We start from the raw sequence: 22715 nt of genomic DNA on the forward strand, positions 1-22715 counted from the left end.
GGAGGGCGGGTGGGAAACTACAACGAAAACAGAAGGACTACGATGAAGAGAAAAATTTGAGAACCCTGAATATGGTGAAAATGCTGCCAACAAAACGCTTATTTCAGCATGAGAGGAAGTTAACACGGAATTATACTAAAGATTTTCAGCCACCATCTCATTCCGCAGTAGTGGATAATAAAATATATGGAGATGAAACACAAAAATTTGACGCAGAGAGTGATATGACTACTGCAGAAAGTAACTGATCACACAAAAATATTTTAAATAGTAGAAAGGAGTTATTTTGATAACAGCAACAGAAGCGTGCCAATTATCCAAAACGGCTTCCTACCCGGGCCACAGTTGTGTGCAATGGTGCATCAATAAGCTGTAACGGATGTTCTTTACATGTCGTCGATTTGACGACTTTGAGATGTAAACAGTCAACATATGAATCTTGCAATTTTACTATGCATTTCACTCTGTCCCCGAGCCGTAAAGTTGATCTGTACCGTTGAATGAGTCCAAGTGATTTTTTATCCATGGTAAGCGATGGCGAACAACAGCCAGTGAAGCAAATTGGCCCTACACGCTCTAGATGGGACGTTGCTTTGCTGAGCTGCTCATGCTGGCTGTAGATTGGTAAAGTCTGCGTAAGCTTTTTATCCTGCCTTGGAGTCAGAAACACCCGCGTTAGCCGCCTTCTTTCCAAAACAGGCTGCAGAACGTTGTACATCTCGCGCTCGGTCACAGCTGCATTTAATAAGCTCTTGTCTGACAAATCGGCAACGATTTGGTCAAAATTTATCTTAAACTTGTCTCTTACTTTAGCCAATATACATCTTACATGCTTGTCGGGCTGGTTAGTAGAGTCACCGGAGCTTTCGGCAGCGTTATCAGAAGGAGTGCAGACAACATCCAAACACCGACTTGGCTGGTCAGGAGAGTCACTGGATGCTTGGACAGCGTTATCAGAAGAAGTGGAGTCAACATGCAAACACTGACTTGGAGCAACATCATACAACTGTTTCTCTTCAGGCGCTGCCATCTTTACAAACAGAACAACATAAACTACAAGATCAACACTCTGTTCTCTTCTGAACCTGATAAAAAATGAGCTTGATTTTAAACAGCAAGCACTTATATACATGTTGAAGGGCATGAATCGTGCTTATGTCTGTTACGCTGCTCAAACTGGTTGCACGCACTCCACAGCGTGGGATTAATTGCGTGGATCCCGTCGTAGGTCAGGGTTCGCAGGACCGGCGCATTTAGCTTGGAGAATAATGGGCAGTTAAAATAATGGGCAGTTGGGCAATGGGCAATGGGCAGTAAAATATTGGGCAGTTTTTCTGAAAAAGCCATGAGTGCAGCCTTGGGCTGCGTGTCTTCAGCATTGAACTGACTAGCACTCATGCTGAGATCGTAGCCTTTCTCCATAGAATGATATCAGAGCCCTCTAGTTCCAACTGCAATTTACGTGAAGGTTGATGTACACGTGTCTAAACTGAAAAAAACGAGCGGTTTTCTGAACATTCAAGGAAGCCCTAACGCCACTTGTGTGCGTGGATTGATCAAGCCTGTGAGCTGGTTTCTAGTCAAGTACAGTACAATTGTCGACAAAAAATCCGTCAAGTGCTATGCTAGCTAATAATAATAGCTATGCGCTAGAGTTAGCTGGACGTGGCCGCATGCACTGACACTGCTAGTGCTAGCTTAGTGCACTGCACATACGCTGCTGCCGGTTCAGCACTCTGTGCTCGACTCGACTGCATGCAAGAGGTTGAGAGGAGTACTGTGCAGAATGTTTTAGTTCAGTGTTGTGCTGGTAGACCCTCTACGGTAAATGTATGCATGAATATAGGCGAGACACACTGACAATAGTTCCAAGAAATGGCATTATTGTAAATGCAAAGAACAAAAATAACTGTAAAAGAAGTACTCTGTTCTTATCAAATCCTTTTGAACGATTATCATGAATATCAAATGCACTCACATTATGCATTTGCGATAGCGGATGATCTTGTGTGTAGAGCTGCAGACGAAACACTTCGCACTTGATAGAGAAAGTACATGACGTGTTAGAGTCCTAGATAGCTGCGAACACTGCACTGGGTTGCGAAATGTGCAAGCCGCAAACAATGCCTCTCGATTCCATGAATAACTAACTGTCCACTAAGTCTTATTCCTAGTGAAAGTTTTTTCACTTAGTTTCTACAAAAATATCGTGTTTGAAGGTATGGGCGGGGCATTTGAGTATGTACGGGTGCCCCACCGCCACTCAAAAGGCCGTCCGTGTCTGACAACAAGTAGGGAGCCACGAATCGTAAACCACGCCTAGTCCGCTACATGTATGTGTTTCAAGTGGCAACTGCTTCAATTTGAGTGGGAAGCGAGTGTTTTTCGGTAAAATGTGACGTTTCCAATGGGCAAACCTGCAAGAGAGCACCGGTAGCACTATTATGCGCACAGTAGGCCTGAGCAACAGCCTCGTCAGTTGAGCTTGAGTGGGCTGACAATGATTGTGCTTGAAGAGAACCACATAATATCATCTCAGCAACCTGCACGCCTAGCCATTAGTAGTTAGTGCGGGGCGGGTTCTGGTGCACTTTTTGACCTTTGACCTTTGGGCCAAATAAGGCACACTGTGTCGGGCTCGTTTGGTCTGGCTCGGGGACTCCCCCAGGGTTTGACCTTTGACCTTTGGGTTAAATAAGGCACACTGTGTCGGGCGCGCTTGGTCTGGCCCCGGGACTCCCCCAGGGTTCGACCTTTGGCCCTGCCATGCCATAAATGTCATCATGTTCTTTTCCGTGGCGACCGTGCACTTGTGCACGTTCGGTGCATTCGCACCAGGGAGTAGTAAAATACGTACTACTCCCTGATTTGCACATCGTAGATGTGCAGTGAATGACATATTGCGCATGCGCGCATAAGTACGCGGAGCGTGCGACCTTCAGTGGCCCTGCGTGTGGAAAAGACGTATACACCAGGTGTACACGTGTCATTGTAGGGTGATATAGCCGACCTCATATACGCTGTACGGGGAGATTATTTCCTCAGTATGTTGTAGGCAGTGCTGGAGGTGACGTGACGATGGCGGAGCCAAGTGCAAAACGATCTAGGCAGCCCAGACAGCCCACCTCGAGTGCCGTGCGTGGGTTTTTGAAAAAGTTTTCTTTGCCAGGTTCAGGCACTGATCCTCTCGTCTTTTTCAGCAGCCATCATGACGAGCTCCGACAGGTTCTGCTCGAGGAGCTTCAGTCTCACCCTTTCAAGGTGGTTTTAGTTTTGAGGGTGGAGATGACACGAGAGTCGGCCACGGGTAGTACGTCTGCCGTCCCGTTTTTAGAAGTAGACCGGCTCGGATCCTCAGCGAAGGGGACATTGATAGTGCAGTCAAGACGATGGTGGCGAGGATCACTGGTCTTATTGATAAGTGGATGCAGAACGGATCCAACTGGACCGTTTCTCGAGTGAGACAGCTGGATGTGTCGACAGCAAAGTACACTCCTCTTCGAGGTGAGTTTCTGTTCATCCGGCAGTGTTTGTTCGAAGCCTGTCGAATTTCTTGTGGAAAGTTGTAGATGTATGTTTTGTACCAGATGTACAGTTTTTCGTGATTGTCGAGAGGGTGTAGTTGTGATGTGGTGTTACTCTGAGCAAAGCCTTCGTTGTATTTTTGTGGTGTTCTGTAGGTGGTGCAGCTGCTATCCCGCCGAAATTAGAAAAAAAGAAGGCCATCATTAACGTAAAGAACAACGATGACAGGTGTTTGATGTGGGCGTTGTTGTCAGCGCTGCACCCCGTCGAACAGAATGCTGAGCGTGCATCCAAGTACACCCAGTATGTTGATGAGCTGCGGTTCGATGGTGTGATGTTCCCTGCAACGCTCCGTGATGTACCCAAAGTGGAGTTACAGAATGGTCTTGCAATCAATGTGTTTGGCTACGAGGGGAATCTGTACCCACTCTATCTCAGCGAGCGACAGGAGACTCCAATCAACCTCCTTCTTCATGACAACCACTTCACATGGATAAAAAACTTCAGTCGTGCATGTGAGAATAAGAACAAGCGGGCAACACACTACTGCTTGCGATGCCTCTCCGCACACAAAACAGCAGACTCCCTGCAGCATCACAGCGAGAGATGTCAGGTGATGAAGCCCGTGCCAGTCGTCATGCCCACAGCAAAGGACAGAATCCTCAAATATACAAATTTGAAGCACAGGATGGTGGCTCCATACATCATTTACGCTGATACGGAGGCCATCATTGAGCCGATGGAGGAACAGCATGGCAGCAGCACTGTACGCACAGCCCGTCATGTACCATGCAGCATCAGGTATGTTTTGTTGTTGGTGTTGTTTTTGACTAATGTTTGCTGTACTCATGCCTGCACAGTGCTTCCTGTTATTCCTTCTTGTCTTGTTCTCCCCTAATTGTGTTCGTGTTGTAGTATGTGCATTTTGTGTGATTCCATTTTTTTTTTTAAATCACTCATTCTTACTTTCCTTCTTCTTTTATGCTCTTGTAGATATGCTGCCATCCGATCCAACGGTGAAGTCCGTGGCGAGTTTGACGACTGCAGTGAGAATGCCATTCACAACTTTTTCGACAGTCTCAAAGAGTTGGAAGGCAGTATCCAGGAGGATTTGGCTGATATCAAGCCAATTCGCATGACGGCAGAACTGGAGCTTGAGTTTCAGAACGCAGTCAACTGCTGGATATGTGATGAAGTACTTGGAGAAGATCGTGTTCGTGATCATGATCATCTCACTGGTAAGTATTATAATTTTTTGTTTATTTTTGTTGTTTTGCAGTTGTGTGTAGATATGCGCATGATGTGTATAGTGCATTTTCATGTCTTTGTAGCTGTTTGCATCTGTGTTTTATCATGGTGTATTGAATTGTATTGTCTGTGGTATCACCTTCACTGTAGATGTTTACCATGTTTGTGTATTCCCCTCTTTCTGAATATCTGCACAGGCAACTACCGCGGTGCTGCACACTACCAGTGTAATATTCAGCTAAGTATCTACCCAGATCGCCAGATCATTCCGGTTGTGTTTCACAACCTGAAAGGGTACGATGCTCACCACCTCATCGCCCACATTGGTATGACCGAGGTTGAAGAGGTGGAGTACGAGGACTCTAACCAGCGTAAGCGGATTAAGAAGGTTGGTGAGATCAGTGTCATCGCCAACAACATGGAGAAATATATTTCATTCAAGTGGCGTCAGTACCGCTTCATCGACTCCATGGCATTCTTGAACTCCTCTCTTGACTCGTTGGTGAGCAACACCCCGGAAGATGCGCTCAAGCTTACTCGTACATTGGCCCATCATGACCTTCTCCTGCGTAAGGGTGTCTACCCCTACGAGTACATGGACTCCTTTGCTCGGTTTGATGAGACACAGCTGCCACCTAAATCAGCATTTGAGTCTAGTTTGACTGGAGAAGGTATCAGTGATGCCGACTATGCCCATGCTCAGAACGTATGGCAGGTAAGCAGCTTGTGCCTTCTGTATTGTGCTCTACTTATGACTTTGAATGCTGTTGTGATGTGCTCTACCCATTTTTTTGTACTCATTGCTCTCTATCTGTGGATGCTTGTGTGCATGTGTGTATGGATGCTTGCGTGTGTGTGTGTGTGTGCGTTGTTGTTTTGTTTTTCGTTTTGCAGACATTTGAGTGCAGTACAATGGAGACCTATCATGACCTCTATTTGCAAACAGATGTCTATCTTCTAGCAGATGTCTTTGAGCATTTCCGCAAGACGGCATACAAGACGTATGGGTTGGATCCAGCCCATTACCTTACTCTCCCAGGTATGTTCATCAGTCTTTGTTGTTGTCCAATGTATTCTCTCCTTTAGATGGTGTTCTCTGTTAGTATTCTTGTGCTTTCTTGTCGGTGTATTTATATACTTTTTGCATGGTGTATTGACTTTCGTGTTTGTGTTCTGGTGTGTTGTATGGTGTTATGTAGGATATGCATGGGATGCTCTACTACGGTTCACCCAGATTGAACTGCAGCTGCTCACGGATGTAGACATGCATCTGTTTGTCGAAGCCGGTCTACGTGGGGGCATCTCAATGGCGTCGCAGCGGTACGGCAAGGCCAACAACCCAACGATGGATCAGTACAATTCTGCCGAGCCCACATCATACTTGCTATACCTTGATGCCAACAACCTGTATGGCTGGGCTATGTGCCAGAGTATGCCGACATCCGAGTTTGCCTGGTGTGACAAGAACCTGTCCGAGATACTGGCACACCCTGTAGATTCGAGCACTGGGTTCATTGTGGAGTGTGATCTTGAGGTACCCTCTTCGCTGCACCACTACTTCAATGATTATCCACTCGCACCGGAAGTGATGAGAACATTCTCAGATAAGCTATCACCATACCAACAAGCACTTGTGGAGGAGCTCAAAGTGTCAGCCGTAGATGGAGTCAAGTTGACACCCAGTCTCCTACCCAAGTCCAAGTATGTGTTACACTACCGTACACAGCAGCTGTATTCGCGTCTGGGCATGGTGGTGACCGCTGTTCACAAGGTGTTGGGATTTCAGCAGAGTGCCTGGATGGCTCCCTACATCAATCTGAACACTGCACTTCGCACGAGGGCTACAACCGACTTTGAGAAGAGCTTTTACAAGGTAAATGCAACCGTTGTGTGCAGTCTTGTATGTTGTTGTTGTTGTTGTTGTTGTTGTTTTTGTCGCATGTATGGTGCAAGTGTGACGTGGAGTATGCTAATTGAAAAATATGCTGATGTGAAGGAATGGCATGATATGATTCTCATGTGTCATGTTTGCCTGTTTGTGTGCTGCAGCTGATGAACAACTCAGTCTTTGGCAAGACGATGGAGAACGTTCGTAATCGAATACGCATCGATCTCTTGCGAGAAGAAAGTGAGGAGCAGGTACTGAGGGCAGTGAGCAAGCCTACATATGTGCGGCACGACATTTTCCCGAACGGGCTTGTCGGAATAGAAAAGCAGCACACTGAGATCAAGCTCAACAAGCCGGTCTATGTGGGTATGTCGATACTAGACCTGTCAAAGGTACACATGTACTCCTTCTACTACGATGTGCTGAAGGAGCAGTATGGTAGCAGAATCCGGCTGTTGTACACCGACACCGACTCTGTTATTGTGCACATCACCACCGGTGATGTTTATGCAGAGATGGATCTGTCTCTGTATGACACCAGCAACTTTCCCACTGACCATCCTCAGTACACTTCTGCCAATAAGAAAGTGGTTGGCAAATTCAAAGATGAGCTTGGTGGGAAATCCATGGTGGAGTTTGTAGGTCTAAGATCGAAGATGTACTCCTACATCGGACAGGAATCGGCCAAACGGGCCAAGGGTGTGCGAAAGGCAGTCCTGGCAAATACCATCACCCACAAGAACTATGTAGATGCACTGCTCAGTCATCGTGTGTCTTCCAGGCCTATGACGGGTCTCCGATCACATTGCCACACAGTGTATGAGGAGGTAACCACCAAGGTGGCATTGTCTCCATTCGACTGCAAGCGGTACATACTGGATGATGGCATGGCCACACTTGCATATGGTCACAAGGACATTTAATGGACAGGACCCCACATTGAACATGTTTCATCATTTTCATACAAAAACTCCCCGCCGTTCTTCTGTCATTAATTCCTCCTATCTTGGCGTGTCGGGCCGGCTCCAACAATATACATTTTTTGTTAAATATTTCAGGCTTGTGCCTCAATCATATTGCAGGATATAGTGCATCGTGCGGTATAATAATCTTCATTGTATCATCAAATATTACCCTACACACTTTGGTTTGCAGTGTGTGCACAGCATAGTCCATATATCATCAAATTGATCAAGTTCAGTATCTGCGGGCATACATTTCCCCAGCTTGAGAAAATGCTTATATACTTGCGTAAATTTATGCTCACAATGATTACATTAAAATGAGATTAACTCTGCCACACATTATATTACCAGACACTGTTGTTGTTGTTGTCGTCGTCGTTGTTGTTGTTGTTGTTGTTGTTGTTGTTGGTTGTTGTTGGCTGTTGTTGGCTGTTGTTGGCTGTTGTCGGTTGTTGTTGGTTGTTGTTGTTGGTTGTTGTTGTTGGTTGTTGTTGTTGGTTGTTGTTGTTGGTTGTTGTTGTTGGTTGTTGTTGTTGGTTGTTGTTGGTTGTTGTTGGTTGTTGTTGGTTGTTGTCGGTTGTTGTCGGTTGTTGTCAGTTGTTGTCGGTTGTTGATTGTTGTTGGTGGTTGTTGTTGGTTGTTGTTGTTGGTTGTTGTTGGTTGTTGTTGGTTGTTGTTGGCTGTTGTCGGTTGTTGTCGGTTGTTGTTGGTTGTTGTTGGTTGTTGTTGGCTGTTGTTGTTGGTTGTTGTCGGTTGTTGTTGTTGGTTGTTGTTGTTGGTTGTTGTTGGTTGTTGTTGGTTGTTGTTGTTTGTTGTTGGTTGTTGTTGGTTGTTGTTGGTTGTTGTTGGTTGTTGTTGGTTGTTGTTGGTTGTTGTTGGTTGTTGTTGGTTGTTGTTGGTTGTTGTTGGTTGTTGTTGGTTGTTGTTGGTTGTTGTTGGTTGTTGTTGTTTGTTGTCCCATGGGACAATGAAACTACAAAGGAAAGTGGCTACTGACGAGGCACCTGTGACCACGCCAATGCCTGAAACTGATGAAGCTGAGGAACGGAGGATCCTTGAGTTGGCCCTTAGCCGACTTGAGCGTGATTAACGCAGTGTTTACACTCTCCTCAGCAAATCCCATCAAATCGGAGCACATGTTGACGGGAGCTTAGAGTTGGCACTGCTCAGTAATGGCAAAATAATTTAAATGGCCGCCAAGACCTTGCTCAATAGGCGGAAGAGTCACCTGTATGCAATACGTTGTATATGTCGTGTGTGTGTATTGTATATGCATTGGGCTCGAGTAACTCAACAGCATTCGCTCAGTAACACTCAACACTCCCACCATCAAATGGGAATACACGTGTTGAAGCAAGCTTAGAATGAGCGTTACTTGGTAATAACAGAATGAACCCGATGACCTACATGTACGTAAACAGGTGGCTAAATCACTGGTACACAAATGCATTCGGCATGAGATAAGCATTAACTCGCTCATCAACTGTAATATGTTCCATGCGGTCGCCAGGTGTGTGTCTCTGCTAGGTAAATGGACGGGATAAGGTATTATGTTCAGTTCATGTTCGAGTCCGTTGTAGTTTTGACAGAGATCGAGATGTCACGCTGGCTGCTGAATTGGATGACGGCAACGCAACCCAATAGTGGTCAGGAAGTTGGTCCACGAGCTGCTGTTGTCCAACGGAAAGATGATACTAGTGATAGTGACGAAGATGAACGCAGAAGAAAGTGTTAAATTTGTTCTCAGGAAGAGGAAGAGAGTGACGATATCATCCTTGCTCCTACCTGTCATGTTGAATCCAGGATTTCTGGGTTTTGTAGGATCGTCTTGTCCAAGTCTACTCCATATCCCCAAGATCTCTTTTTCCCAAACACCATCATCGTCGCCATCAGCATGAGCCGACCAGAACCGACGCTTGCGTGGCAACGATCCTACAAAACCCAGAAATCCTGGATTCAACATGACAGGTAGGAGCAAGGATGATATCGTCACTCTCTTCCTCTTCCTGAGAACAAATTTAACACTTTCTTCTGCGTTCATCTTCGTCACTATCACTAGTATCATCTTTCCGTTGGACAACAGCAGCTCGTGGACCAACTTCCTGACCACTATTGGGTTGCGTTGCCGTCATCCAATTCAGCAGCCAGCGTGACATCTCGATCTCTGTCAAAACTACAACGGACTCGAACATGAACTGAACATAATACCTTATCCCGTCCATTTACCTAGCAGAGACACACACCTGGCGACCGCATGGAACATATTACAGTTGATGAGTGAGTTAATGCTTATCTCATGCCGAATGCATTTGTGTACCAGTGATTTAGCCACCTGTTTACGTACATGTAGGTCATCGGGTTCATTCTGTTATTACCAAGTAACGCTCATTCTAAGCTTGCTTCAACACGTGTATTCCCATTTGATGGTGGGAGTGTTGAGTGTTACTGAGCGAATGCTGTTGAGTTACTCGAGCCCAATGCATATACAATACACACACACGACATATACAACGTATTGCATACAGGTGACTCTTCCGCCTATTGAGCAAGGTCTTGGCGGCCATTTAAATTATTTTGCCATTACTGAGCAGTGCCAACTCTAAGCTCCCGTCAACATGTGCTCCGATTTGATGGGATTTGCTGAGGAGAGTGTAAACACTGCGTTAATCACGCTCAAGTCGGCTAAGGGCCAACTCAAGGATCCTCCGTTCCTCAGCTTCATCAGTTTCAGGCATTGGCGTGGTCACAGGTGCCTCGTCAGTAGCCACTTTCCTTTGTAGTTTCATTGTCCCATGGGACAACAAACAACAACAACCAACAACAACCAACAACAACCAACAACAACCAACAACAACCAACAACAACCAACAACAACCAACAACAACCAACAACAACCAACAACAACCAACAACAACCAACAACAACCAACAACAACCAACAACAACCAACAACAACCAACAACAACCAACAACAACCAACAACAACAACCAACAACAACAACCGACAACAACCAACAACAACAGCCAACAACAACCAACAACAACCAACAACAACCGACAACAACCGACAACAGCCAACAACAACCAACAACAACCAACAACAACCAACAACAACAACCAACAACAACCACCAACAACAATCAACAACCGACAACAACTGACAACAACCGACAACAACCGACAACAACCAACAACAACCAACAACAACCAACAACAACCAACAACAACAACCAACAACAACAACCAACAACAACAACCAACAACAACAACCAACAACAACAACCAACAACAACAACCAACAACAACCGACAACAGCCAACAACAGCCAACAACAGCCAACAACAACCAACAACAACAACAACAACAACAACAACAACGACGACGACAACAACAACAACAGTGTCTGGTAATATAATGTGTGGCAGAGTTAATCTCATTTTAATGTAATCATTGTGAGCATAAATTTACGCAAGTATATAAGCATTTTCTCAAGCTGGGGAAATGTATGCCCGCAGATACTGAACTTGATCAATTTGATGATATATGGACTATGCTGTGCACACACTGCAAACCAAAGTGTGTAGGGTAATATTTGATGATACAATGAAGATTATTATACCGCACGATGCACTATATCCTGCAATATGATTGAGGCACAAGCCTGAAATATTTAACAAAAAATGTATATTGTTGGAGCCGGCCCGACACGCCAAGATAGGAGGAATTAATGACAGAAGAACGGCGGGGAGTTTTTGTATGAAAATGATGAAACATGTTCAATGTGGGGTCCTGTCCATTAAATGTCCTTGTGACCATATGCAAGTGTGGCCATGCCATCATCCAGTATGTACCGCTTGCAGTCGAATGGAGACAATGCCACCTTGGTGGTTACCTCCTCATACACTGTGTGGCAATGTGATCGGAGACCCGTCATAGGCCTGGAAGACACACGATGACTGAGCAGTGCATCTACATAGTCCTTGTGGGTGATGGTATTTGCCAGGACTGCCTTTCGCACACCCTTGGCCCGTTTGGCCGATTCCTGTCCGATGTAGGAGTACATCTTCGATCTTAGACCTACAAACTCCACCATGGATTTCCCACCAAGCTCATCTTTGAATTTGCCAACCACTTTCTTATTGGCAGAAGTGTACTGAGGATGGTCAGTGGGAAAGTTGCTGGTGTCATACAGAGACAGATCCATCTCTGCATAAACATCACCGGTGGTGATGTGCACAATAACAGAGTCGGTGTCGGTGTACAACAGCCGGATTCTGCTACCATACTGCTCCTTCAGCACATCGTAGTAGAAGGAGTACATGTGTACCTTTGACAGGTCTAGTATCGACATACCCACATAGACCGGCTTGTTGAGCTTGATCTCAGTGTGCTGCTTTTCTATTCCGACAAGCCCGTTCGGGAAAATGTCGTGCCGCACATATGTAGGCTTGCTCACTGCCCTCAGTACCTGCTCCTCACTTTCTTCTCGCAAGAGATCGATGCGTATTCGATTACGAACGTTCTCCATCGTCTTGCCAAAGACTGAGTTGTTCATCAGCTGCAGCACACAAACAGGCAAACATGACACATGAGAATCATATCATGCCATTCCTTCACATCAGCATATTTTTCAATTAGCATACTCCACGTCACACTTGCACCATACATGCGACAAAAACAACAACAACAACAACAACAACAACATACAAGACTGCACACAACGGTTGCATTTACCTTGTAAAAGCTCTTCTCAAAGTCGGTTGTAGCCCTCGTGCGAAGTGCAGTGTTCAGATTGATGTAGGGAGCCATCCAGGCACTCTGCTGAAATCCCAACACCTTGTGAACAGCGGTCACCACCATGCCCAGACGCGAATACAGCTGCTGTGTACGGTAGTGTAACACATACTTGGACTTGGGTAGGAGACTGGGTGTCAACTTGACTCCATCTACGGCTGACACTTTGAGCTCCTCCACAAGTGCTTGTTGGTATGGTGATAGCTTATCTGAGAATGTTCTCATCACTTCCGGTGCGAGTGGAAAATCATTGAAGTAGTGGTGCAGCGAAGAGGGTACCTCAAGATCACACTCCACAATGAACCCAGTGCTCGAATCTACAGGGTGTGCCAGTATCTCGGACAGGTTCTTGTCACACCAGGCAAACTCGGATGTCGGCATACTCTGGCACATAGCCCAGCCATACAGGTTGTTGGCATCAAGGTATAGCAGGTATGATGTGGGCTCGGCAGAATTGTACTGATCCATCGTTGGGTTGTTGGCCTTGCCGTACCGCTGCGACGCCATTGAGATGCCCCCACGTAGACCGGCTTCGACAAACAGATGCATGTCTACATCCGTGAGCAGCTGCAGTTCAATCTGGGTGAACCGTAGTAGAGCATCCCATGCATATCCTACATAACACCATACAACACACCAGAACACAAACACGAAAGTCAATACACCATGCAAAAAGTATATAAATACACCGACAAGAAAGCACAAGAATACTAACAGAGAACACCATCTAAAGGAGAGAATACATTGGACAACAACAAAGACTGATGAACATACCTGGGAGAGTAAGGTAATGGGCTGGATCCAACCCATACGTCTTGTATGCCGTCTTGCGGAAATGCTCAAAGACATCTGCTAGAAGATAGACATCTGTTTGCAAATAGAGGTCATGATAGGTCTCCATTGTACTGCACTCAAATGTCTGCAAAACGAAAAACAAAACAACAATGCACACACACACACACACGCAAGCATCCATACACACATGCACACAAGCATCCACAGATAGAGAGCAATGAGTACAAAAAAATGAGTAGAGCACATCACAACAGCATTCAAAGTCATAAGTAGAGCACAATACAGAAGGCACAAGCTGCTTACCTGCCATACGTTCTGAACATGGGCATAGTCGGCATCACTGATACCTTCTCCAGTCAAACTAGACTCAAATGCTGATTTAGGTGGCAGCTGTGTCTCATCAAACCGAGCAAAGGAGTCCATGTACTCGTAGGGGTAGACACCCTTACGCAGGAGAAGGTCATGATGGGCCAATGTACGAGTAAGCTTGAGCGCATCTTCCGGGGTGTTGCTCACCAACGAGTCAAGAGAGGAGTTCAAGAAGGCCATGGAGTCGATGAAGCGGTACTGACGCCACTTGAATGAAATATATTTCTCCATGTTGTTGGCGATGACACTGATCTCACCAACCTTCTTAATCCGCTTACGCTGGTTAGAGTCCTCGTACTCCACCTCTTCAACCTCGGTCATACCAATGTGGGCGATGAGGTGGTGAGCATCGTACCCTTTCAGGTTGTGAAACACAACCGGAATGATCTGGCGATCTGGGTAGATACTTAGCTGAATATTACACTGGTAGTGTGCAGCACCGCGGTAGTTGCCTGTGCAGATATTCAGAAAGAGGGGAATACACAAACATGGTAAACATCTACAGTGAAGGTGATACCACAGACAATACAATTCAATACACCATGATAAAACACAGATGCAAACAGCTACAAAGACATGAAAATGCACTATACACATCATGCGCATATCTACACACAACTGCAAAACAACAAAAATAAACAAAAAATTATAATACTTACCAGTGAGATGATCATGGTCACGAACACGATCTTCTCCAAGTACTTCATCACATATCCAGCAGTTGACTGCGTTCTGAAACTCAAGCTCCAGTTCTGCCGTCATGCGAATTGGCTTGATATCAGCCAAATCCTCCTGGATACTGCCTTCCAACTCTTTGAGACTGTCGAAAAAGTTGTGAATGGCATTCTCACTGCAGTCGTCAAACTCGCCACGGACTTCACCGTTGGATCGGATGGCAGCATATCTACAAGAGCATAAAAGAAGAAGGAAAGTAAGAATGAGTGATTTAAAAAAAAAAATGGAATCACACAAAATGCACATACTACAACACGAACACAATTAGGGGAGAACAAGACAAGAAGGAATAACAGGAAGCACTGTGCAGGCATGAGTACAGCAAACATTAGTCAAAAACAACACCAACAACAAAACATACCTGATGCTGCATGGTACATGACGGGCTGTGCGTACAGTGCTGCTGCCATGCTGTTCCTCCATCGGCTCAATGATGGCCTCCGTATCAGCGTAAATGATGTATGGAGCCACCATCCTGTGCTTCAAATTTGTATATTTGAGGATTCTGTCCTTTGCTGTGGGCATGACGACTGGCACGGGCTTCATCACCTGACATCTCTCGCTGTGATGCTGCAGGGAGTCTGCTGTTTTGTGTGCGGAGAGGCATCGCAAGCAGTAGTGTGTTGCCCGCTTGTTCTTATTCTCACATGCACGACTGAAGTTTTTTATCCATGTGAAGTGGTTGTCATGAAGAAGGAGGTTGATTGGAGTCTCCTGTCGCTCGCTGAGATAGAGTGGGTACAGATTCCCCTCGTAGCCAAACACATTGATTGCAAGACCATTCTGTAACTCCACTTTGGGTACATCACGGAGCGTTGCAGGGAACATCACACCATCGAACCGCAGCTCATCAACATACTGGGTGTACTTGGATGCACGCTCAGCATTCTGTTCGACGGGGTGCAGCGCTGACAACAACGCCCACATCAAACACCTGTCATCGTTGTTCTTTACGTTAATGATGGCCTTCTTTTTTTCTAATTTCGGCGGGATAGCAGCTGCACCACCTACAGAACACCACAAAAATACAACGAAGGCTTTGCTCAGAGTAACACCACATCACAACTACACCCTCTCGACAATCACGAAAAACTGTACATCTGGTACAAAACATACATCTACAACTTTCCACAAGAAATTCGACAGGCTTCGAACAAACACTGCCGGATGAACAGAAACTCACCTCGAAGAGGAGTGTACTTTGCTGTCGACACATCCAGCTGTCTCACTCGAGAAACGGTCCAGTTGGATCCGTTCTGCATCCACTTATCAATAAGACCAGTGATCCTCGCCACCATCGTCTTGACTGCACTATCAATGTCCCCTTCGCTGAGGATCCGAGCCGGTCTACTTCTAAAAACGGGACGGCAGACGTACTACCCGTGGCCGACTCTCGTGTCATCTCCACCCTCAAAACTAAAACCACCTTGAAAGGGTGAGACTGAAGCTCCTCGAGCAGAACCTGTCGGAGCTCGTCATGATGGCTGCTGAAAAAGACGAGAGGATCAGTGCCTGAACCTGGCAAAGAAAACTTTTTCAAAAACCCACGCACGGCACTCGAGGTGGGCTGTCTGGGCTGCCTAGATCGTTTTGCACTTGGCTCCGCCATCGTCACGTCACCTCCAGCACTGCCTACAACATACTGAGGAAATAATCTCCCCGTACAGCGTATATGAGGTCGGCTATATCACCCTACAATGACACGTGTACACCTGGTGTATACGTCTTTTCCACACGCAGGGCCACTGAAGGTCGCACGCTCCGCGTACTTATGCGCGCATGCGCAATATGTCATTCACTGCACATCTACGATGTGCAAATCAGGGAGTAGTACGTATTTTACTACTCCCTGGTGCGAATGCACCGAACGTGCACAAGTGCACGGTCGCCACGGAAAAGAACATGATGACATTTATGGCATGGCAGGGCCAAAGGTCGAACCCTGGGGGAGTCCCGGGGCCAGACCAAGCGCGCCCGACACAGTGTGCCTTATTTAACCCAAAGGTCAAAGGTCAAACCCTGGGGGAGTCCCCGAGCCAGACCAAACGAGCCCGACACAGTGTGCCTTATTTGGCCCAAAGGTCAAAGGTCAAAAAGTGCACCAGAACCCGCCCCGCACTAACCACTGCCATTGCGAGGTATACAAGCCGCATCATTTCGAGGGAGACACACTCGTCGTGAACACAACACTAACTTCAAAAGATGACAGCATGAGCAAGCGTCGCTAATGCCTAGGTAGAACAGATCCTGAGGACCATCGGACATCAGTCATTACCAACGCTGTCACCGACAAACAAACTACTACTAGTAGTAGTAGTCCCGATCCCCGCTCTGCGCACTGTAGTGCAACGAACTAGCGGCAGCGATTCAGGTCTGATTGTAAGTACCTGGAGCCTTTAGCATGGAGCACCAGATTGCCTTTTAGACAGAGTTGAACTTTAGGTTATATCTTGACTTATACTGAGCTTGTATACAAACTCCCATCTCTTCCCACACAACACTTTAGACTTGTATTTTCCATATAACATGGTACTTCGATGAAGAGAATATAGACTGGTGTATAGGTATCTATTATTGCACGATTAAAGAGGTCAATATATGAAATATAGAACGAGTAAAAGACCGAGGTCCCCCGAGGTCTTTTACGAGGTCTATATTTCATATATTGACCGATTATGAGGGCAATAATAGATTTATCACGACATAGCATACCTAAAACTGTTTTTGCTTTGCTATAGGAAGAAAGGAATACTATTGTAATAGTATAATAGTATTATGCCGTTTACATTGGATATTACGTCTGTGTAAACCGAAGTTTTCAGTTGTCTCTTGTAGTATGTTCCCTAAGTTCTTTGACTGAGAATCTGACAGTTTGGGTTCAAATCCCAGTACTTGGCTTCCGATTTTTTCTTCTTTCAGTTCTGATTTCTTTCTAAGTTGAGGAAAAAGTTCTAAGTCCTCGGGCTAAGTAATTATTAACTTCTGTGTAAACCGAAGTTTTCAGTTGTCTCTTGTAGTATGTTCCCTAAGTTCTTTGACTGAGAATCTGACAGTTTGGGTTCAAATCCCAGTACTTGGCTTCAGATTTTTCTTTTTTCAGTTCTGATTTCTTTCTAAGTTGAGGAAAAAGTTCTAAGTCCTCGGGCTAAGTGGTCAATAATAAGTGGTCAATATAAGCGGTCAATATATGCTGATATTTGGCCGCTTAGAGATCACAAGTTTCTGTGGGGGTCAATAATAAGAGAGTGATAAACTGGTGTATAAACTGGTATATAAACTGGTATATAAACTCCTTTTTTTTTAGGATCAGACTAGGGCAACAGTAAGAAAGATGAGCGATGAAGGACCAATGATGAGGACTGGATAGTAATTCAGCATTTGTGAAGTTTAGTTATGGCAGAAAATAACACTGGGGTAGGGTGGAATAGTACGGTAGCAACAGAAGAAAGCAGGCTTGAGCTCAAGTATATCAAAATGCTGCACTAGGCCATTTCAGTTGTCGAGAGTGGGAAAACCTCCGTCTCTGCGCCAAAACAATGGTTAAGAGTGCTTGCGCTTCAGCATAGCTCGGGCTTTGGAGGCACGCTCAGCATGTATATTGAACGTAATTGGACAGTTAAGAAATGCTGATGAACCAGTTGCATTGAGGTAGGGTGAAATGGCAGCAGACGACATAGTCGTTGACTGGTTATGCATACAAGTACCAGTAGCCAAAGAAACGCTATCAGCAGCAGCAGAATCAGAGCTACATGTAGCAGAAGCTTGCTAACGAGAAATTGCAGCAGCCATAGAAACAGAATCACTCACCGATGGCTGATCGTAGGCTTCTAACGACTATACATTCCGGTGGCCAGACACACTGCAGATTTGGCGATCTTGTATGCCGGCTTGCTTCAGGTGCGTGATCGAAGTAGACCGTACACAATGGTTGGTGTAAGGCTGGGACAAACCAGCTGCGGATGACAAACGCTTCATCATCGTGGACAGCAAGTTATGCGATAGGGCAGATTTGGCAAACCAACAGGGAGTTTCGTTTGAGAGCTCACGTTTACCCATGGCACGCTGGAAAATTCGATCAACATCTGGGTGTAGTTTGGAGACGTACCGTTTGATAGCTGCTATCTGCTGCGGGTCTTCAATTACTCCGGCAGATGACCAGTCCGTGCCCCGCAGTCCGCCTTGATGGTTTTTTGACATGTACGACGGTCCCAGCTTCAGGATCTCTTTCCCGTCAACAGTGAAGAAGACGAGGTCGTCCTTTTTGATGGCCGCTTGCATTTCACCTCCACGAAGGCAAAAGTGCAACGTCAGATGGAACCATACGTAATAGGTAAGTTTCACTGCGTCGTTGGTGTCGTCCATGCCGCTGAAATATTCCTGTAGCAGCTTCCAGTCCGCCTCAGATATTGGTGCCTTGTGCTGCAACTGCCGTTCGAGGCCGTCCTTCTTTCGCTGTTTCAGCACTCCGTCAAGAACTTTGTTGGCCCTTGAGAAGATCTGGTCGTTGAAGATGTTGATAGTCTGCCCAGCAGTCGACAGGTGCCGCTGAAGAGCCCCGCGTGCCGCTTTGAGACTATTCTTGGAGAAGGGCGAGCCGTCCTGCGTTTTCGCATCGACATAGAATGCAGCTAGCAGGGGTGACAGAACTTCACCACTGACGGTTTTCCAATCGATGACCTCCTCCTGTCCGCGTCCCTCGCAGAACTGCCGGAACATGCGCAACCAATAATCAGTGGCACTGCGAGTTTTCTTGGGAACTGCCGCTTGAATAATGGCATCGTGGTCAGCCTCCGTGGAAGAACCTAAGCGACGTTTGGGAGTTGATTCAACCGTCTCGGGCTGACTCATTAGGGATCGAGATTCAACAGGCTCGGCCTGACTCATTAGGGATCGAGATTCAACAGGCTCGGGCTGACTCATTAGGGATCGAGACTCAACAGGCTCGGCCTGACTCATTAGGGATCGAGATTCAACAGGCTCGGGCTGACTCATTAGGGATCGAGATTCAACAGGCTCGGCCTGACTCATTAGGGATCGAGATGCAACGGGCTCGGGCTGACTCATTAGGGATCGAGATGCAACAGGCTCGGGCTGACTCATTTTGCTCTTTCTTTGGAAAGGAGACGGACTCTAATGACCAAACAATAGTGGTCCTTAGTTCTTTTACCGAGCCCGAGGTGAGATCTGCGCCCGGTAACGGTCACTTTTCGTTCAAACTTGGCGCGTAGCGGTTACTTCCGATGTAGCGTCTTCTCCAAGGTCGTCATCTCTGCGGTACGACTCATCAACCCCGCTCCAGCACTGAAGCTTTGGGGGGTCCGACCGGTGACCAAGGCAACTGAACTAGTCACAACGCGTGTGCGTGATCACTGGTGATGGCTGTGCACTAGTTGTAGTAACTGTTGCACTACTTGCTCCGTACAGGTACGGTGAAAGAGAGACTCGTCGAGCCATGGCTGTGGCCCTGTGTGGGTAGGAACTCCAAGACGAACTTCTCTACCTTTGTGGGAGAGATGGGAGTTTGTATATCAGCTCAGTATAAGCATAATATAGCCTACTCAGTTGATTATATGGGAAATATGTATAGATTATAGACCGGTTAGGAGGTCTATACAGGATATATATTATAGACCGAGTAAAAGACCGAGGTCCCCCGAGGTCTTTTACGAGGTCTATATATCCTGTATAGACCAACTATGAGGTCTATTATCTATTTATCGTGTTCTCCACGCAATAGTTTCTCTTCATATACGACATATCCTTGTAATTCTAGTATTATACTATAGCCTATACTGCATTGTACTGCATTGAAAGTCAAGATCATTGTTTAAACTAGGTTCAGCATCGGTAGCACAGTGGCTGGGTGGTAAGGAAGAGTGACTGAGATTCACAAGGTTGTGGGTTCAAATCCCATCTTGTGTATTTCTGCTTTCTTCAAAAATTTCTTTTTCTAAGTTGGAGAGAAAATTTCTAAGTCCAAGAAGTTCTAAGGAGTCAAATATAAGTAGTCAAATATATCGTGTATTTGACTAAGCAGTCAAATACGCGATATATTTGACCGCTTAGGTATCAGGGAAATTAGTGGGGTCAAATACTAAGAAGGCGATAAAAACCAATATACAAACCTCGGCTTCCCCTCGGTTTGTATACAGGTTTAAATTTGCCATATAATCAACTGGTTAGGTTATAATATTATACTTATAAAGAAGAGGCACCTGTGACGTGTGTTTGTCTGTGTGTCTCGCTTAGGCCATGCTGCGGAGCAGCGCTGCCCTGAGCACGCGAAGCGTGCGAACAGTGTAGCTAGCGGCCGCAGAAGCACTGAGCACGCGAAGCGTGCGAATCGTGTAGCCACCACCACGTGCTGAGCACGTGTGCTGTTCATGTACTTGCTTCAATTCACCCGGCCGGCCGCATGCCACGTACGTTCGGCCAGGCAATGCTGGCCCGGTGCTGCTAGGTTATGTATATCATGTTGGTATTGCACCACACTGAACAATCCACACAAAATGGTCTTTTCTCTAGTTCCATTGCATTCTTTTTTAGTGTATTGTGAAAAGCCAGGTTAGTCTCGCAGTGCACACATGAATAGTGGCTTGCAGAGGAAAAGCCAATGGCTGTGCGCAGATTCGAGCTGCTTAGCCATCGCAATAAAAGCACTGCAACACTTGTTGTGAACATGGCCCTACTTGAATGAAGACGAACAAACCATTCTTGCTACGACTAGATGTTGCTAACGTCACAGCCGCGAACCAAGTAGCCGAAAGCTTCACAAGATGAGTAACCCATTTTCACATGTATAGAGTATTTTCAGAAAGTTTCTAACATTGAGTGATTGAGGGAAAAGAAATGACTGGCGTGCTGCTGTGGCTGTCGACGTCGGCGGGCCGTGAGGTGCGTTCACAGGCCTTCATGGCGCTCGGACAACTGCAATACTAGTACACAGATTCTCACTAGCTACATAGTAATCTGATTCTTGCACCTTATTTCTGCATTGAATAGTGATTGATTTTCCGCGCCGAATTTCCGACGCTGCATACGCTGCAAAACTATCCCATACTGGTCTCTGATCACTGCCAAAAAACACACCGGCTCTTGCTCTTGATCAATGCCGGGAGATTCACTGGAGGCTTGAACTATGTCAGAGGAAGTGGAGACAACACCAACACACTGACTAAGTTTAGTATCACAGCACTTTTTCTCTTCAGATGCAAGCATATGTACTCTAGCAAAGAAATACATAAACTGGACGATGAACACTCTGACTTCTTCCGAGCCTGGTTAAAAGTGAACTTGGTATTCCACTTTATTATGCATACGTGTACACAAGGGATAGCAAGATTGGTGTTCACGCATGCCTAGCTGCTCACGCACTGGTTCCGTAGACAATACAACCTGCTACGTAGAACCAGTAGGACTCTCTCCCCAAGGCGAGATAACGTCATATTCAAGTGAACGGAATTTGTGAGATGGCCACGTGTTCGCCTTTTGGTCATGGGTAAGTATCTTTCGGCAGGCATGGTGACTTGATTATTGTTCGCTAAGCTACATGTATTATCTCCATAAAAACTCATAATGATTATGTAGAGGGCCTAGCCCCGGCCGCGGGCTGGTCATGACGCGGCATGAAGTTAGTGATGTAATGAAAAGATGTGCATGATGCCATGCATATGCGTATATCTTTTGCCACTTCTCGATTGGAGTGGAATAGTAAAATACCGGTATTTTACTACTCCCTGCTTGACTCCGTTTCTGAGCTTCATCATAAAAATGAGATTTTGGGTGACACATCTTGGCCAATCAGCAACTTTCCAGCGTAAATGGTGAGATTGAACCAATCACGGCTGTCAAGAAGCGGCAACTTAGAAAGATGGCGTCGGTTCGAGATGGCATGGTAACCGCGCACGTGCCGTGGTCCGTGACTTGCTCATGTATGCACGCAAATGCAAGTCACAAACTGACAAAGATCGTCTTTGCATTTGGAGAAAATATCTTCGACTCTCTTTGGAGGTTGGCGAGGTTTGCCTAATCTTTACTTGATTGCGATGCCGGTATGTCCTCTCAATAATTAGAACAAAGAGAGCTGATGATCGCTTCAATGCTGAGCAGAAGTAACAATCAACTCTCCTCATGTCCTCAGTGCCAAAGGCAGACGACTGCAATTCCAAAACGCTCATTTCACGATGATGGAAACAATAATCGTGTACGAGTACTATAGTACACACTTGGACCATTTGGTCATCCCTATTCTAGCAGCTAGTCCGTCCAGCAACCAGATATTGACTATTACGATAAGTACAACTGCGTGAACGAGGGCTCACCCAGCAAATTCAATTCAAGACGTGACTCCAGTCAAGAATTAGGGTCTTTACTCGAGAACTTCACAAATACAGGTCA

At 46.0% G+C, this 22715-nt stretch overlaps 3 protein-coding genes across 3 annotated transcripts; 1 reads left to right on the forward strand and 2 right to left on the reverse strand.

Annotated features, from left to right (window-relative positions):
* Positions 1-3350: 3350 nt before the first annotated feature.
* Positions 3351-7584, forward strand: LOC135824332 (uncharacterized). The gene is made up of 7 exons (XM_065337066.1): positions 3351-3504; positions 3681-4326; positions 4519-4763; positions 4971-5488; positions 5668-5812; positions 5973-6646; positions 6823-7584. The coding sequence occupies exons 1-7, from the start codon at positions 3390-3392 to the stop codon at positions 7582-7584; spliced, it is 3105 nt and encodes a 1034-aa protein (XP_065193138.1). The 5' UTR covers positions 3351-3389.
* A 3343-nt stretch (positions 7585-10927) lies between these two features.
* Positions 10928-12654, reverse strand: LOC135825130 (uncharacterized). Its single transcript, XM_065337864.1, has 2 exons — positions 12360-12654; positions 10928-12183 (listed from the first exon to the last, which is right to left on the reverse strand). The coding sequence occupies exons 1-2, from the start codon at positions 12642-12644 to the stop codon at positions 11422-11424; spliced, it is 1047 nt and encodes a 348-aa protein (XP_065193936.1). The 5' UTR covers positions 12645-12654; the 3' UTR covers positions 10928-11421.
* A 316-nt stretch (positions 12655-12970) lies between these two features.
* On the reverse strand, positions 12971-15655 carry LOC135824333 (uncharacterized). Its single transcript, XM_065337067.1, has 6 exons — positions 15502-15655; positions 14680-15325; positions 14243-14487; positions 13887-14035; positions 13518-13658; positions 12971-13033 (listed from the first exon to the last, which is right to left on the reverse strand). Exons 1-6 carry the CDS (start codon positions 15614-15616, stop codon positions 12971-12973), a joined length of 1359 nt encoding a protein of 452 aa, XP_065193139.1. The 5' UTR covers positions 15617-15655.
* Between the last annotated feature and the right edge of the window lie 7060 nt (positions 15656-22715).

This window comes from Sycon ciliatum, chromosome 9, assembly GCF_964019385.1.
Source record: "Sycon ciliatum chromosome 9, ocSycCili1.1, whole genome shotgun sequence".
NCBI lineage: Eukaryota > Metazoa > Porifera > Calcarea > Leucosolenida > Sycettidae > Sycon > Sycon ciliatum.

Bases quoted from the DNA above. Each gene is read 5' to 3' on its own strand.
- LOC135824332 (XM_065337066.1), top strand. From the start codon at position 3,390: ATGGTGGCGAGGATCACTGGTCTTATTGATAAGTGGATGCAGAACGGA. The intron at 5,813-5,972 runs GTATGTTCATCA...GGTGTTATGTAG, and splicing joins CCATTACCTTACTCTCCCAG to GATATGCATGGGATGCTCTA. The intron at 6,647-6,822 runs GTAAATGCAACC...TGTGTGCTGCAG, and splicing joins TTGAGAAGAGCTTTTACAAG to CTGATGAACAACTCAGTCTT.
- LOC135825130 (XM_065337864.1), bottom strand. From the start codon at position 12,644: ATGAGAACATTCTCAGATAAGCTATCACCATACCAACAAGCACTTGTG. The intron at 12,184-12,359 runs GTAAATGCAACC...TGTGTGCTGCAG, and splicing joins TTGAGAAGAGCTTTTACAAG to CTGATGAACAACTCAGTCTT.
- LOC135824333 (XM_065337067.1), bottom strand. From the start codon at position 15,616: ATGGTGGCGAGGATCACTGGTCTTATTGATAAGTGGATGCAGAACGGA. The intron at 15,326-15,501 runs GTGAGTTTCTGT...GGTGTTCTGTAG, and splicing joins AAAGTACACTCCTCTTCGAG to GTGGTGCAGCTGCTATCCCG. The intron at 14,488-14,679 runs GTATGTTTTGTT...ATGCTCTTGTAG, and splicing joins CATGTACCATGCAGCATCAG to ATATGCTGCCATCCGATCCA.